Here is an 18,084-nt window from a genome sequence, read left to right as displayed (position 1 = left end):
AAGGAAGAGAAAGGTTTCAAAAAATCTGGAAATAAAACTAGCGAGAGATGTGCATAAAGACCCCAGAACAACTGCCAAGACATTAGTGAATGACTTAGCCAAGTTAGAACTCCTAGAGTCAAAGAAGACAACAACCAGAGCCCTGCACATGGACTGAGAGATTGCAGAACAAGAACAAGTCCACGGCTACAGAAGAGACACCTTCAAGCCAGACTGAAGTATGCTAAGGACAACCTGGAGAAAGATTGTGCAAACTGAAAGCATGTCCTTTGGTCAGATGAGACTGGAGCTCTTTGGTCATAGAGATGTTGCTAATGTTTGGAGAAAGAACCCAAAGAACATCATCCTCACAGTGAAACACTGCAGTGGGAGAATTATGCTGTAGGGATGCTTCACTACGTCTGGAACTGGTAATCTTGTCAAGGTGAAAGGAATCATGAAGAAAGAGTGAAATGTGAACATTTAAAAAGAAAACTCCAAGCTGTCAGCGGCAAAACTGGGTCTGGGTTGTCCCTTTGTCTTCCAACACAACAGTGACCCAAAATATACGTGGCTCCAGAATAAACATCATTGACTGGCCTGCACAAAACCCCTGACTTGAATCCCATTGGAAATCTGTGGAGTGAGCCAAGACCAAGGTCGATGTCAGAACACAGAGACACAACTGACTATTAGCATAATTTTGTCCTCATCTGTATGGTGTAGTGGACAGAGGCAGTCCTGTAAAGAAAACTATATAAATGTGAGTTTTACAGGTAGCCGCTTTGTTGTAATCTATCATTGGAGCCAAATGCTGAATCAAACCCATCCCAAAGCTGATCAGAAGAAGAACAAAACATCAAGTACAACTTAATCATGAGAGCTACCACCTTGTTCTCTTCAAATGACGTTGATTGGACTGCAATTCTTAGAACAAATGTTTCAGACTGAAGCTTTATAAGACAGGTCTGCCAAATGACAGACATGGAATCTGGACATTCTGTTGGCTTTGCAAGGTTATGGAGATTTGCACTTTGCAGTTATGTAACATATGCCTCAGGTATCAGGCTGCAGGGCCCATCACCTTTAAGAAGTGACGATGCATTTCAACACATGTGTTGAGAGTGCTTGTAAGGGCAAACACTGTGGCAAAAAACCTTGTGTAAAGGTAAATGGTGAATTTTTAATGGTTATAACAGCAGTTAGGTTTTTTTAAATAAATAAGACATTTTCAAAAACTTAAGAGGCCATAACAGATGGGAAAACTGCATCTTAAAATATGAAAAAAACTAATAAATCCATTGCTTCTGATGTTCCAGTCTGTGCATTATGAAACATTATAATTGAATATTTTAAAAGGTTCATTAATATTCTTGTCTAAATTGAGAGAAAACTAGATACATTTTGAAAAATATCAATCAATCAATCATCAAAGTAGTAGACTCATGGTCACATATTCATACCTGCAGGATTTGAGAAGTCAAGGACGCTGGTTGCTGGCTGCAGCAGATCAGGGCTGCTGGACGACAGATTCCCAGGGATCGGCATGATGGCCACACTGTGACGACACTGCTTGGTACCTACAATGCTGTCATCCTGAGACTGACCCATCCCACCATCACTACAGGGAAAACCGGGAAACAAGGGACAAAGGGGAGAAGAGTGTAAAGAAGGGAAGAGGGATTTTTGGAAGAAAAGGGTTTGAGAAAGGAAACAAAGAGCAAAAAAGTAAGATTATGTCCATTAAAGACTTTAATTTAACTTTAGGATTAAAAATTGCAGCAGTAAACATTTCTTAAAAAACAGCCTGAGTGTTTTATTTCTCCTTTGTTGAATGAATTTTAAGCTGAGGATTATAACAAATACTTTCACCACATAAGAAACACAACTCATAACACTGCAGGGAGAAGAAAAAACATCAGGAGATTTAATCAAAATGTCTACTACTGCAAAATGACAACACACAATATTCGTATCACCGCATTTGTCTTTTAATATGCTGCAGTGACACAGCTGAAACTCATTCATGAATGACAGGAACCAGATACACACACAAATTCAACAGACACCCACACAACACTAGACAAAGAGACAAAGAGAAAGGAACAAACAAGGTAACAGAGACACGAACAAGCACTGAAAAGGGCAAAGCACATATGAGAAGAAATGATTAAGTAATGCGATATGAAGCTCATGTTTCCCCCTCACTTTGCAGGTGTTTTAATTGCATTTTGTGTTCTTAACGCTTGAAACGTGATGGTGATAGCATTTAGACTTCTTATTGCTTATTTGAGTCCATAAGTTGGCTGCAATATGCCATTAAATCAGACAGGAGAGTCAGGCACCTTTCCATGTGTCTTCCTCTGCAGCGCTCAGGGATATGCAAACATCAACCTTTACATTAATGGCCTCATTAGGCTGCACATGTATGCAGACATGTGATAAAAATGGTAAACAGAAGGGCAGGTTGGGTGTTGTGGTTGTGAAAGGATTAGCCTTGAATGACGAATGTAAGACCCTGAAGGTTGGAGATGTTTTGAACAGTTTTTGTCTGTCAAGTCATCCTAGGTTTTTGTGCTGTCTTTACTGTGCTACATTTAAAACTTTATATATACCATAAATGATCCTTCCTTATGTCTGTAACATCACTGATTTTAAAGTTTAAAAGTAAAAAACATTTTCTATGCCCAAAGAGGACACAATTGTCTGTTATAGATAGCCTTAAGTTCACATTAGAAAATATCTGGAGAGAGGAAGGTGAGATACTCTGGTTGGAATAGCTAAAACCAATTATTTTAGGCTGGTTTTCATTAATAGATAAACTGTATTGGATTATTTCACAATCTTACTGGCCAAAGTATTAAAAACTATAGCAGTCCCTCCAGGATTTCACAGTTTTTTTTTCTTTAACTGCAGTGATCTTTTTCAGTGAAGCAATACCAAGTATGTGAATAAAAATGGAATTCCCAGTTTTCTCTCAATGGCCTTCCAAACAGCCCTATGATTACAACAGATCTTACAAAATATGCCTAATATGCAAATTTACCAGGTTTTCAATTAGATGGAACATTATGAAGTGCGATAAAAAAGGGAACTCTGTCTTTTGAGTACAGGTACAAAGGTGAATGGTTTTTACTTTGACATTCCAGCTTCCTAAAGGGACTGTGACAGGATTATCTGACCTGGATATATGGTTGTTGTATGATTTTAAGTGCTTCTCAGCAGTATTCAAGAGGACTTCTTTAATCAATATAAATATACTTTTTTCTTTAATTTGGCTTTATTTGGAGAAGACAGGACAGCATATAAAATCAGGGAGAGAATTTGGAAAATGACATGGAAGGCAGGGTTCCTTCACACTTTTAACAATCAGATTTAAGACATGAACAACGACATATTAACACAAGTTTTTGTGTGGTAGATGGTCAAAAATGAAAGGGGTGTGAGATTTCCCAGTACACAGGACAGAGCTGAAGACTCTGGTGTAATGCAATGTTAATGAAATTTTAAATGTTTAGGATGAGGACATTTTTTGGTCATAAAAAACATAAGGTGATGATGTCTGACATATTTAATGCCTATATTCTATTAATACAGTGTATAGTGGAATTTATCATAATATACATATTTATATACTTCAGAAAAGAATGATCAAAATTAAATAAATGTAGTAAGAAAAGGAGGACTGCATAAAGACACGTCTTAACCAAAGTACCTTCTAAAATTTAAGACCTCTCACAAGGAGAAATAAGACTTTTAAAGACTTTTCTAGGATCTGTAGGAACCCTGGGGACCCTGGGGTCACCAGTCAGATCTAAACCTGTGGTAACCGCTTGGAATATTTGCGTCTCTAACATGAGATACAATCTAACCACTAGGCCATTTATGCAACGAACATATCTTTAGGTAATTAAATTAAATAAATAACAAATGTCAGACAGGGACCCTAATAAGAGATGTAAAAGAGATCAAGCAGCAGAGTGGTTTAGTGCATTTAGATCTGCTTGTTCCCAGCTACACTGTACATAAAAACAGAATGCAATACTAATGCAGGCCGGACTTGGGGCACAACCAAACTGCTAGGCCATCTACACCCCATCTTTAGGCTTTTTGAGACTTTTTGAAGTTTCTGATGGCAGATGAGCTTTCAAAACCTACATAAATGCCTTCAACCTAAGACTTTGGACCTTTAGCAGGATCAAGATCTGAGTTAAAGAAGAAAAATTGATAAAATATCAGACTGAATATTCCTAAGTGTAATAAAAGTAGATGGGACCTATTTAATCCTCACTCAGCACTTAGATTCTGTGAAGGCTGACTGATGTTAAACATACAGCGCATGTGTTTGACTATGCTGTCGTCGTGAGTTTGAGTCAGTCTGTAATTGAGTGTCTGAGACAGACAGCTCGTCTCTTCCTTCCTGCATACTAATTGTAGCTTCCCTCTAGGTGCGTGCGTGTGTGTGTGTGCATGGGTGTGTGGGTGTGTGTGTGTGTGTGTGTGTGTGTGTGTGTGTGTGTGTGTACAGTGTGTTGAACGTGGTGCAGTAATGCAGGGCTTCCTCTAACACAGCTGAGTGCTGCTGAAGCAAAGCCTCTGTAATCTGCCGGTCACTGGTTGGTTGGAACAGTGGCGACAAGATGGAGGGAGTTGGGAGGAAAATGGTTAAAAAAAAAAAAAAAAAAAACAGAAACAGAGCAACAAAGAAAAAATACATTAATAACATGAAGGGTAAATGAGGCAAAAAGAGAAAGGCAGGATAACGGTAAAATTGAGACAGATAAGGAAAGCTTGGGGCTTAAACAAGGCCTGACTGACATCATTAGCTCTACTAACCGAATAATACACATTTAATGATATTCACATTACTACAGTTACAGGTCAAGATGTACATAATTATATCTGATGATGTCAAGCAACTGTGGCAGTCAGGTTTGAAAAAAAGTGGCTTTCATTCACTGAAGTCCTACAGTTTAAAACCTCTTCAAACGAGAGATTTTTTTGCCATTATTAAGGTGAGAACTAGCCACAGTTATGAACTTTACCAACAGAGGTACTCCACTCTCCCCAAGATTCAATTTTGTTAATTCCCTGCAATAATTCAGATCCAGTACATTTGCCATGGAAGACATGTCCCACTTCAAAAAAGGCATAAAAGAAAGTTTCGGGCTTTTATATTTATTACCACAGGATCTGGAATATTTAAGATGCAAGGTATGAATGCTGTTACAAAAGCCATTACAAACTATAAAACTGCTCTCTATATTATTCAAAACTATTAAAAAAATTACATTTCCTTGATATTCTTTGTAACATATCTACAGAATACACTTGCTAAAGAGTTAAACATGTAAGATGAATCTCAGAAAAATCGCTCAACAAAAATATTTAGAGAGAATACTGAGGGATCACCTTGAAAAAAAAAGTGAGTCATGTATTAAAGGAATTTGCAGTCCTCTTGTAACATTCCTGAAGGTCAGTGTCTCTGTGTAGTGTGTGTGTGATGGTGTGTGATGGTGTGTGTGCAAGTCTGCAGATGGATTTTGAATCAAATGGTTCGAGGATGTGAAGGTTTACACAAGAGGCCCCAAAACAACTTACCCAAACAGGCCCCTGAAGCAGCAGAAACAAACAGGAGGAGAGACAACATTGAAAAGCATGAAAAAAAAAAATTAAAGGAAAAAAAAACTAAAGCAGGGCTCTGCAGGAATGATTTAGCAGCAATAATAGTGCAGCAGCGCAACAAAGCCACTTTCTTCTCTTACACACATTAAAACAGCACAAACACATATATAGATTGACAGAACAGACAGATTAAACACAAAGTCAAAGATTTGGACAGAGTGGCAGGTTAGCTGCAATAAATAAGCAAAACAATATAAGAAGCACTTTCAGATTGCAAACACAGTGCATGAAAGGAAAAAAAGTGGACTTGTAAGAAGATCCAACTTGACAGTTGGACCTTTTGATCTCATCTGATAGAAGAAGAGGGGTGTACTGTGAAGGGAAATGAGAGGCTAGGTCAGGTCTGCTGGGTTTAAGGACAGAGCTTTCTGTATCATGATGCTGGCTCTCTTTTTAACCTTTCTAGATCACCATGGTAACTTCTTATCACACTCATAACTTGGGCCATACCTGGCTATGCTCAGCTCAGAGTAATCTGAAAAGTGCTTTCATTTTTATGAATTATAACCTAGAAACATTATAACTAATACAGAATAAAAGATAATAGATCTTAAGCTAAACTAAAGGAATATGTCCATAGAAACTTTTAGAATAGAAATGTTATGTTTGCAATGCTGCAGAACAAAGCTGTGCTGTTACAGAAACACATAACCCACAGTATGCATCATATCACAGAGACAGGTTCTTCAGTTTGTAACTTCTAATCTACCCAGAGATGGCAGATAGGGTCAGGTACAGGCATGACAGAATTGGGGAGAGACATGCAGGAAATGAGCTGCAGGCTGGACTTGAGCCCAGGCCGCCTGCGCACATGGAAGGCAACCTAACTGTTAGGCCATGTGTGCCCTAAAGACTTCCTTTGGTGATTTTTTGCCTTTATTATAGAAACATAGCACAGTGGAAAGAGTTGGAAACAGGGATAAGAGAGTGGGGAATTACATCCAGTGAAAGAGCCACAGGCTGGACTTGAACTCAGACCGCCTGTGCACAAGGAGCATGACTTAACCACTGGCCATCTGCACCCAAGAAGCCCTGCAAGCTCTAGGAAAATACTCAGTTAAACACATGTTCTGGACTCTGGGATATTTAAAACTGGTAGGTCTACATACTAATTGATACTGCCCTATAAACTTTCTTTCTTTAAAAGTGATGTCCAGGCAACTTTATTAAACGTACAAGAGCAATTAGTTTGATTTTTACAGGGGGAATACCTGTGCAGTTAGTGTAGCAAATAAGGATGCCTTACAGTGTGACTGTTATGATGCTACCTGTACCCATAGATGAAGAATAAGGGGAGTAAAAATGGCCCAATGGGACACATGTTGCTACTACTTTATCGTCACTTCACTAAATCACTTAGACTCCTGAGATAAACTGACCTCAGGCAGAGACCTCTGTCTATTGCTTTCCAATCTGAAGAATGTAAATCAGTTAGGCTGGTCAATATGGGATGTGTGTTAAGGTGCATGCCTAGGCCCGGACATCTTAATTTGGCAGAAAAACGGCTGGTTTATTGCCAGTGTGTCCTTGTCATATAAAATCCTTGTCTGAAGTGGAGCACAATGTCAGCCAAGAAAGAGGAGAGAAGCAGCAGCAGCAGTGGTAGTAACACTAGGCAAGAAAAGCTGCATAGGATTTAAACAGTTAACATGGTTATTATTAACCTGCCAGGTGTTTTAGAAACATAATTAAAAAGCTCTGACAATGTGTTTGTAGGCTTAAAACAGCACAGTATCTTAAATTATCTAAAGTGTGGTCTGTTACTTTCATACATACACATATACTCCTTCTAGACAACTTCACAATGTGATCTCATAAAAGTTTCAAGCATCAATTAATCTTGATTGACCCGAACCATCCCTCTTATCTCTCCTTCCAGCTTTGGTCCCTTTAATCATCCATCAATGGCTTTGAACCAGAAAGTGGTCTGAATGCTGCCGACAAGCAAAATAAAAAGCAATGAAAGCCCTTGTTTGGTTGATAAATAGGACGCAGCGGAGAGCCTTTGGAAGCTGTGCATCGAATCAGATCAATGGCGGCATGATAGCGTGTTGTGTTACTATTCAGAGCACAGACAGTGTTCAAGCAAACTGCATGGCTTTGTGAACGAAATCACTGCAGAGCTGGAAACTGATCGAGAGGAGACAGTGGGAGAGAAAAGTGAGGTGGCACAGATACGTGTGACAGCGTCTGTGTGAGTGTGGTGCTGATGGTTAGCGCTGTAATTAACACTGCCAGAACAGCGTCTTCTCGCTCGCACACTGACACAGTGCAGAGTTTAATGAGGCCTGGAGAGGCATGAAATAATGAAATGAAATCAAGCCTGTATCAGCACGTTACGGCTGGAATATTGAATGTGAGCACCCATCTGCACAATTGCTTTAGATTGCTCCAGATGCTGCGAGTACAAAGGATGGTTATGGATGACAACAGCAATGGTTAAATGATTATGATGATGCTTTTTATGTTTTTCAAAATGTTACAGCAGTAGCAGGAACAAGAGGAACACGTTCTGTCTCCACATAAGCCTAAGTGTTAAAAGTAAACTGAAATCTCAGAGCAATGTTCCAAAGCTAGGAATGGGATGTACCCGCATACTGTTACCAACTTCTGTGCACAATAACTTTTCATTAAACTTGCGTCAGCCTTTTCTACCCAAAATTCAGTGAAATATTGCCTTTTCCTTCACAAACAAGCCACGAGAGAAGGCTAAAATGTGCTTCTCTATCACTTTCTGAGGTGCAATAAATGCTTCAGTGCAGCCAAAAGAGCTATCAGCTTAGATTTCTGCTCACGTCTCCACTATTTGCTGTCTGCAGAGGGTCACAGGTTGCAAAACTGATGCACAGACAGCAAACAGATAAAGTCGGAGAGGATTTTTGCCAGTCTAAAATGGTTTTCACATAGGATAAATCCATGTGAATTTAGACGACTTAGCTTTTTCTTTTCAAAAACTTAATAATCGAACAATTTGGGGGCAGCACAAGGAAGTTTGGAGCTTCTAACAGGAAGTCAGAATGGCAAATCATTCAAAGGTATGTGATAAGAATTCCGCTCACTCTGTTTTTAATCTGCTTGGTCTTCATTGACCTTTGAGGGATACAGCTTTATCTCGCTCTTTAGCCACTAAATCCTCCGTATTTAATCAACTTTAGTTGTCTTCTATTTTGGGATGAGCAGAAGAAAACATAAGCTTTTATAGATTTTCAAACACCTGCTGTGGCTGAAAATAAAATCGTAATGTGAGGGTGAATCAAAGCATCAAACTTGCCAGTGACACAGCTTAACACAAGATAAAAACTCCTTATAAAGCATAGGAGAGTCTTCTCACACTGATAGTTAGCTTCCACATCCTCATTTGACAGGAATATAAACCTATCCATTATTGCTGCTTTAAGACTGCCTTTTTTTGACGTATAAACTTCTTCAATTCACTGCAACTACCTAGTATAATAGGACATTGCTCCGTATTCTTTGGTAAAAATGGCCCTGTTAAGAACTGTAGTTTTCTAAACTATGTTTCGATTTAAATACACATCTTATCTGTTTATTCCAACTTAACCACTGCCTACAACCATAGAGACAGCAGGACTGACATAAAAGCTCTTACCTGAATGGTTTGGGCGGTAGTATACTGAAGCGTGTCTTCTCCAGCATCTTCCTGATCTTGTTTCGCCCTCCTGACACCGTGTTCGCTTTCATTTTCCTGGTGCTCTTGTGGTCCGTGGCAAACTCCATGTCTCCAGGAAGGTCAGGGATGGAGAAGCGGTTGCCTTTTTTCTCCTGGATTTTTGGAATATGAGGACCACCGTTCTTCTTCTCATGCACAATCCTGCTGAGGAGCTCTTTAAAGACTAGAAGAGTGAGGATATAGAGAGGGGAGGTTGGTCATCATCTCTGAAGCAGACTTTGCATTCTAAAGCAACAAATTTGCAGACTTTACTCACCAAATATGTTGGTTTTGACGGTGAGAGAGAGGTGTGTGTTATTTCTGAGGATGTCAACAGCTTTAGTAATGGAGATGTTCTCAAAGTTTTGACCATTGATCTCCATAATCTGAAACAACATGGATGAAAAAAAACTTCAATAAAAAAAAAAACACTCAATTTTCTTTGACATGAATCTGAAATAAGACCTGTTTTCTGATTTTCCAGTCATCATATCATTCTTGGCTCTTCTAACTCAACACATTTATGAATAGTTAATATATTTTTAGTGGGCCCAACATGGTTTCAGTCCTCTCTAAATAACACATAAAGAGAAGTGTGCAGTGAAGTGCGGCTGCTGGTTAGCATATCATCATAAGAGGAGATGAATCTGTAGTCTACAGAGGACTCAACTTCTCAACTGAGAATAGAACAAAGCTTTCCCTTTTTTATATCTGAAAATCAGAGAGGGAAATGTTTAAACTTCCTTACTATTATTCTTTCTTCTTAATTATGTATTTAAAGTTTCAAGGATATAGTTTTTGAGAAAGGTGTTTGATCTTTCAAAAAATATTGTTTACATCCTCTCATGCATTATTGGACTTTAAGGAGAGCACCAATTATAAATGCTCTTTGTTTTGTTCTTCTTTTGTGCATTTCAAGCCTCATCCTCCAGTGGAGCTGCTGTTCGAAAATGGAGTGAGTTCGTAGTGTAAGGATGTTGGTGATTTTCATTTTGTTTCTGAACTGCAAGGTCGATCTTAACCCCACTTTCAGTTCATGTGCACTTCTAAATATGTTACCGTAAAAACAACCATTGTCTGTATCCGCCAGTTCTTTTCAGGCTTTTAACAACAAGAGGCATGCAGGAACCTGCAGCTGAAAAGAACTGAAAATTTGCTTTGGCATGTATTGATAAGGTCATATGAAGTGGCTCTTCTCAGGGTCTCTGAGTCCTTGACACAAGGGCTTGGTGATCTCCAGCTTCAGGATTGTCTTACTTTGACCACTTCACTATAAAAATATGAGTTATAGAGTTTGTTTTTCAAATTTTTATGTAAACAGGATAAAAACTGCACTGTTGCAGCAAAAGGGTACAAGTTAAAAGGGAAGGCAAATATAGTAGAATGCCAAATATATAGATTCAGCTCCACTACATCTCCAAAGATGGTAGAAATATGACTGCTGACTTTTTTTTTAGAAATACACATTTGGTCTTACACAAAGACAATAAAAGCCTAAGTGCTGAAAATATTTGCACCCTGACTGGGAAATATTTAATCATGCAAGTTTTCTGTCATATTTTCTCCATTTGTCAGAGAAGTGGTTTGATGGTTCTTGTTTAAACTGTCTAATTAAGGGCTAATTTACATAAGGAGATGCACAAAAGTTTAATTATGAATGCTAGAATGCAGATGTGGCAATGCAGTAGTTTCTGAAGCCAAATATGTGCTTTGTTAATGCTTTTTACCCATCTTGTAAAATAAAAAAAAAAAAAAATAAACAAAAAAAAAAAAAACCATAGCATCTAATGACAGTCTGTAAAATGTAGAAAAAGTACCATTTCTAGTTTGACAGCATTTCTCATCATCTGTTCTCACCTGATCTCCTCGTTTAAGCCCGGCCTCTGCAGCCTTGCTCGCCGGTTCCACCGACTCAACAAAGATTCCGAATCCTCTCTCGCTACCGCCCTGCACGCTGAAGTACAGTGGCGTTTCCCTGGATGCCTTCTGCAGTGTGATCTGTCTCCACTTAGCTTTGGCTGCACATGCTATGTTCAGCAGCCGCAAATGGCCCTTCATTTTCTGACAAGTAGAGAAAAATTAAGATATGATTGGGTGTGAACAGTCTTGCATTTAAATGAGCTTTTTGTTTCATGTTTCCTCAGCTGTGTTCAAATGCTTACAGCTGATTTAAAACAGCTGGTTTTATGGTAACATTTAACACATTTATTATCTAATCTGATCTACTTCTCTGGTATGCGCTATAGATCTTACTTTGGGGACTTTCTGTAATCTATGATGCAAAATTTATCAAGCAATGTGAATTCAAATGGCAAAAATACAGACTGAATGAGTTTAAACTGAAATCCCCTGCAATAATGAGTTAGACATTTGATCTTACAGCCATTTCTAGATGTTTCTCAAAGTCTTCCAGGAAGTGCGTCATAGCTGGGTCACCCTCAAAGTCGTTGAAGTGGTTGTTGACCCAGAGCAGCACTATTCTTGTAACCTGTGAGACACAAAAAGACCTGTATTACATAAGTTGATCATTTCCGGCAACAGTTTTTTACAACATAGGTATGAGCTGCTTTGACAGGAAGTTTTTGAAGAACTATTTCAGGTTGCTAAACCTGCAGATCAAATGTCATATTAAACTACCAGCATGATAAGACTTGGTAGCTGCCCAGAAGAACTTTAAGATACTAAATGCTTTGCAGTTTGAAAGCAAACTAGCACCCCTATGCCATAGTGTTGTTAAACCCTCCATATTTTAAAACAATCTGTTTTTGCATTCTGTAATGATCAAAATATGAAAAGCTTCAAAAGTTACCAAAATACAACTACAGTGGTCAGATTTTTGTTTAAATCCCAGTTATAGATCTGTCCTTTCTCTGTAAGTAAAACATGGAAACAGCAGGGGAGCTATTTAATGAGCATGTGCATAGCTGTAAAGAAAATACTAAAACAAGCTGACTTCTTATTTTTCCCAAAAATAATTAGAATAAAAACCTAAAGCAAAGAGCATCCTAAAAAATGATGTACATTAAATCTACAGCTATGCTAACATTGTTCCAACCTTTGGAAAAGGTCAGAGCAGCTCCTGATACATCAACATAGCATCAATCAATGCCCACTTTACACTCTCTCCATTTCCCATGTCTTCTTTCATCCTTCCTTTCTACCTCCTGTGACTTTCTCTCTGCTTTCCTTCTGTAAAAGATTAGATCCTGTTCATAGGAGCGGAAGATCATAAGCCTGAATGACAACCACCTAAAGACTGTTGACAGCACAGGACTAATCTTAGGTTGAAACAGTTATGGACAACAGGAGCACCACACATACAGTAAAGAAATCACTGCTGGGCTCAAGGATAGCTGAGCTGGCTGAACTTGTATTGATCGGCCACAACACAGGATTTTTTTTTTTTTTATCAAGATGCATCGATACAAAACATTACAAGTGCTTAAAGGAGCATGAAAACTTTTCTATACATGTCACACATAAAATAGTACACAATAAATGGGAATGTTATAACTTAAGGGTACGACAAGGCACTGTGTACTTACAGAGAAACACTTTAACCTTCCCATCCCACTTGGCCTAAATGTTCAAAGCCTGGCCTACACTTTACGGTTTTTTATATATTAAGAGGTGCTTAAATATGGGAGACTCCACACCTTATGATGGTAGATTTAACTGTTGAGTTTCTACAGCTTGCAGAGAGCAATGATTTGACCAAAACAGGTAAAAGCACACACACACTGATTCCATTCATGAACAGCCAGAGACAACTGGAAATCATACAAAATCTCCCAAGTCAGAAGACTGTTTTTCTGAAAATTCACAAAGAAGAAAAAGAAAAATGTGGATAAAGTCATAGAGACTCTGCAAACATGTGCTATCCATGTTACAGTGCAAAACAGAGTTGAGTAAAAATTCAGTTTCCTTCCTTTTTTGGTCATCTGGTTTCCTGATTTGCTATTGAAAAATTGCATGCTTTGTTGTCCTTGGGGTTCCCTACATACAAGAGGATATGGTATTAAAAATATCAGGCATGTTTCATATTTATGAATTAAAGTTGATTTGGCCTTGGTATTCTTTTGAGCAGAGTGGATACTCTTAACACATCTTGAACCACTGGAAACCTGGCAAGTTGCTCTTAAGAGCCATAAAAAAATCAGGCCTTTGCTTAGTTCTGTCAACAAGGGAAAATCAGACCAAAATGGTCCTTGCTGTCCTTAAAAGCTTAAGATCTTCTACATATAAACTGATAAGCAAAAGCATAGACACATGCCTGTTTAGCTGTTTTGGTAAACCCTGAATAGTTTTGGTTTCCAACGATACCCATATCCCCATTTGGTGTGCAGACTGTAGAGGGTATGCAAGTGAGGTCAAAGGCAGTGTAAGCCTCTGCCATCGCAGAAGCACAACTGGTGACAGAAATCAGTAGTGAGTAAGCAGGAAATGCCTTTATTTCAGCTGAAAAGTGCTGTCATTTTAATAACTAGATAGTGATGTTGCTCATCATGGTCAGTACAGATCCTCAGCATAAGGAATACATTTATAGAAATGTTTGGAGGCATGACTATGGTATGGATCTCTGTCAAATCTGAGTATCTATAATTTATGTGAATATTAATCTGTTTTTGTCTCGTTTTCACCCACTCTTCATTGAGCAGACAGCCGTGTTTTGTCACTTTGCCTGGCTGAACAGTCGTGTTGTGCGCTGAGAGGGACGTCAATGAATACCCTCTATTGTGTATGAAGCTTCATTGTTTTGGAACAGATAGGTGAGCTTTGCAATCCTACAGAAGGGTGCCCAAAAAGTAGGATGGTATGGGTCAGTTATTTGGGACTCCAAAGCATATTAAACTATACCGTGTTGTACCAAACTGAGCCAGGTCGCTTGGGGGACATATCCTACATGTGCACTGTGAAAAACATAAAACCAAGGTGTAAAGAAGGGCCAGCCCAGTGCAAACACACAAAGTATGGTAACACTCACCGTGTCCCGAAGACTGTCCATCTGGAACCACTCCAGCAGCTTCTTGCCGACATCCATTGGATTTGACAGGAAGGTCCTGTAGGTCAGCAGGAAGTCTTCGATGTAGGTGGGGTCCACCACTGAGGGCTCCTCCACCAGATGCATGATCAAACGCTCAGGGGTTCCCTGGGGTGAAAAAATATATACACTCTTACATTAAGATACATCATAGCACACAGTGGAGACATACATACACATGTCGGATAGCTGAGGTGACACAAGGGAGCCCATAATCTATTCAGGCACTCACGTACTTCACTCACAGGAACACATGTACAACACTGTGAAGCAGGCAGGCATTAGAACACACTAACACACCAATTTACATATATTATGCCCACATTAATCATAGAAGTGACAAGGACATAAACTTTTAAGATGCAGCTACTGAACTGAGCTGTCAGTCAGCCTTCAATAAAAAGGACACGTGCAGTGACACACAAAGACGTATACATAGAAGGTAGTTGTTGTGGCTGTGTTACATGTATTTGTATGAGAGCAAAGCTCCTTTTTAGTATAGACCTTTTAATTTTCATTCACTAGTAGAAGTTTTACAATAGTCAAATCACATAAAAGTTGTGTAAGCCTTCTGTGGTTTTAGCAAGTTTGTTAATGTTATGAGAGCAGAGGTTTCTGGGGGAAACGATTCATTTAACAGGGAACAGAAACTAGTAAGGCCTCTAGTTTTTGTCTGACACAAAAAGAACAAAAGCCAAAAACAGAAGCGGAAATGCTAACACTTGTGAATTGACTCATCTCCACTGGATGTGTTTTTCGGAGCCAACAGCCTTTCCTCGGAGCGGTGGCCAGGAGAATCATTCAGGCCCATTATCGGATCAATACCTGGCTGCCTCCGGAGGCTCGGGGAGGAAGATCAAAAGGGCTTGGAGCGCTTTGCAATGTAGCGTACACTGAAAATGCTCTGGCAAACACTAAGTGGAAATGGTGCCTCGGAACAATCATCTACAAACTCACAAGAGCAGATGCATTGATGTTTTTGCAAGATAATGTCTGCAAGGCCGTGATCAATTCATAATGAGGTGGTATCAGAATCAACTTAGGATGTTTTATGTATAATAAATGCTAAAAAGGATGCATTTATTTTTTCCATTTACAAAGGTGGTGAAGTTGGCTCAAGTCAAGTGTGAGATTTTAAATCATTTTCAGCTGATGTTCCCTGTGCCAACTCTCTCTCATATAGTTCAGTTTATAGTCTTGATCATGAGTACATATATTTCAGCATCAAGACAGACACATGTACTTTACATGACAGATTTTTCCATTGACAGTGGATCTGCAATTTGTTGAGGTAAAACAATGTGTCTCTGTATTGATTTTTTTCAGAGGCTGAGTCTGACCCAGAACAGCAACCTTGGGGGCTAGAAGAGTTTCAGAACATCAAAATGCTTTCAGGTACTCTAGTTGTACTTTGGTTACCTTTACAAGACAACAGAACAAAACTCTGTTTTCAGTCACTAACCTTGATGACAATGTGTCCCTTTCTGGTCCCACTGCGGTCAAGCTCTCGGTGCTCCTTCACCATCACAATCTCCCCCTCCTCCTCCACCTTGTGTGTGTTCTTCTCCACATGGTTGAGGATCCTCCAGTAGTCCTCCTGGGCGATGCACACAAACTGGTCGAGGATGACATGAGGAAAGCCAATGAACTTGTAGTACAGCAAAACATTGCTGGGCACCACAAAAGGGTACTCAAACAACAGCACAGAGGGAGCCAGAGCAGCAGCAGAGAGAGGCATGGGAGGGACAGATGCATAAAGGAAGGTCCAGCTCTTTCTATTTCTTGCCCTAACTACACTCAGTCAATAAGGCTTACCCAAAGTTATGCAAAACCATCTCAAGTAGCCTTTTAGTAAAAACATCCTTGACTTGAACTTGACGCTAGAGCTAAACTAACACATTTTATGAAGTGAAGGCCAAGACATGACTCTTCACTGCCCTACGGCACTGTCCCTCGCTATGCTTCCCTCAACAAAATAGTTCAGTTTCTGCATTTGTCACACTGAGCTCAACCTCTGCAACTTCCTCTGCATCTGAAGACAGGAAACAATGCGTGCAGTTTAGGAACTGACCAGTGTGAACAGAGGGGCTGTTACCACAACTACATGAGGCTTCTTCTGTGAACTATTGAAACTCACCTTCAAGCTCTACATTAAGACTGTGAAAAGACCCGCAAGGCTGATGTAAACTAATCTAAAACAACATGTAAAGTAGTAAGCCAGAGACTAAAAAGACCACGACTTTGTAGCTGTAGCACTGCTCAAGTTCAAAAAGACATTTTTTGTGTAACTAGACCTCTGCACTGTCGTCAAAAGAATGAATTAATGCCATAAAAATTCAAATCAATTAAAGTTAAGAAGCATATTGAATATCTTTTGAGGTTTCTTGCTTCATCACCATTTTCAGTGAAAGCAATGGACCATTGGTTGCCTCTCTGTCCACTGACCCACCAATCAGACGGAGCATTTCCACTGTGACTTTTGTCTGAGTCAATCCAAAGAAGGACATGTTCATTTACTTTTCCATCACCAGTTTGGCAGCACCAGGCTATGCCAAGCTGTGCTACGATGAGCTGCGCTAAGCCGAGCCATGCTCAGAATGGTCCTGCCGTGGAGCAGAGCCAAAGCGCAAGCCCTACCTCCAAGCGCGCCGCGGTGACGTGTGCCTCTTCTTCTGAAGGAACATTACAATGCTTATTGAGGCTCAGCTATTTAATGTCATTGATAAAAAAATGCTGTGTAATCAGCTCAAATGGGTTTGTGCAATATATTTTGTTGTTTTTTTGATAGGACAGCTGAATAGAGACAAGAAATATGAAGAGAGATTAGGGGGATGCACCAAACATGCGCCAGGACTAGGACTTGATCCTGCAACCAGTGAATTGAGGACGTTAACCTCTATATGCGGGCGTCTGCTCTACCCACTGATCCGAACTGGTGTCCAACAATATGTAATGTTAAGTACATATAATGTTACCAAATTTACTAACAATACATTGCCTGTAACATAAGCATAAAGTAATACTGATGTTGCTATTCTGTAATATTAGCTAATTAGCAATATATTTAATTTACAACTTAGCATTAATGCTGGTCAGGCAGAACAGAACATAACACATCTTGCTTGTCTCATTTTACAAAATGCGTACTTTGTTTGATGGCCAGCGTCAACTGACATCACTAACATCAGATATTGTTCATTTTTAAATATATTTTTAAAAGTTCTGATTTTTTTTTTAGTTATATTCATACACCCTACTGTGTTTTTGTCTATTTTCTTTCACTCAGACCAAGTTTATAGAATAATAAAATCTGCTGCATAGAAAAAGGTCAGACTGTGGTGTATTTTCAGTAGTTTGAATGAGAAGGAGCTTGGTGATGAGAGATTTTGTCTCAACCAATAGCAGCAGCTATAATATTGAATCTTTGGTAAATGAGCAGCTCAAATAATTTATTTTAGAATATTATGTTTTAAGTTCATACCAGTCTGGTTTTAGACAGCAACATAGCACTGTCACAGCTGCCACTCATGTTTTAAATGACATTATATCAGCCTTGGATAACAGGGAACACTGTGCAGCTCTATTTATTGACCTTTCCAAAGCCTTTGACACTGTTAATCATGCAATGCTTTTAAGTAAGCTTGATACCATTGGCTTTGATAAGGATGCTTATTGTTGGTTCAAGAGCTATCTCATGGGCAGACAGCAG

At 39.2% G+C, this 18,084-nt stretch overlaps 1 protein-coding gene across 8 annotated transcripts in view; it reads right to left on the bottom strand.

Annotated features, from left to right (window-relative positions):
* Positions 1–18,084, bottom strand: part of LOC121518508 (rap guanine nucleotide exchange factor 6) — a 211,753-nt gene that overhangs the window by 32,922 nt on the left and 160,747 nt on the right. For all 8 annotated transcript variants that reach the window (XM_041800853.1, XM_041800857.1, XM_041800854.1 and 5 more), the window contains 7 exons: positions 15,838–15,990; positions 14,319–14,483; positions 11,715–11,822; positions 11,192–11,395; positions 9,612–9,720; positions 9,275–9,518; positions 1,443–1,600 (listed from right to left, as the gene is read on the bottom strand). In XM_041800853.1, coding sequence (XP_041656787.1) covers positions 1,443–1,600; positions 9,275–9,518; positions 9,612–9,720; positions 11,192–11,395; positions 11,715–11,822; positions 14,319–14,483; positions 15,838–15,990 — 1,141 coding nt within the window. The remainder of the gene's footprint in view (positions 1–1,442; positions 1,601–9,274; positions 9,519–9,611; positions 9,721–11,191; positions 11,396–11,714; positions 11,823–14,318; positions 14,484–15,837; positions 15,991–18,084) is intronic.

Source organism: Cheilinus undulatus, linkage group 12 (assembly GCF_018320785.1).
Source record: "Cheilinus undulatus linkage group 12, ASM1832078v1, whole genome shotgun sequence".
Lineage (NCBI taxonomy): Eukaryota > Metazoa > Chordata > Actinopteri > Labriformes > Labridae > Cheilinus > Cheilinus undulatus.
The sequence above is the reverse complement of the archived record's forward strand: the minus strand, read 5'-3'. Positions and strand labels throughout refer to the sequence as shown.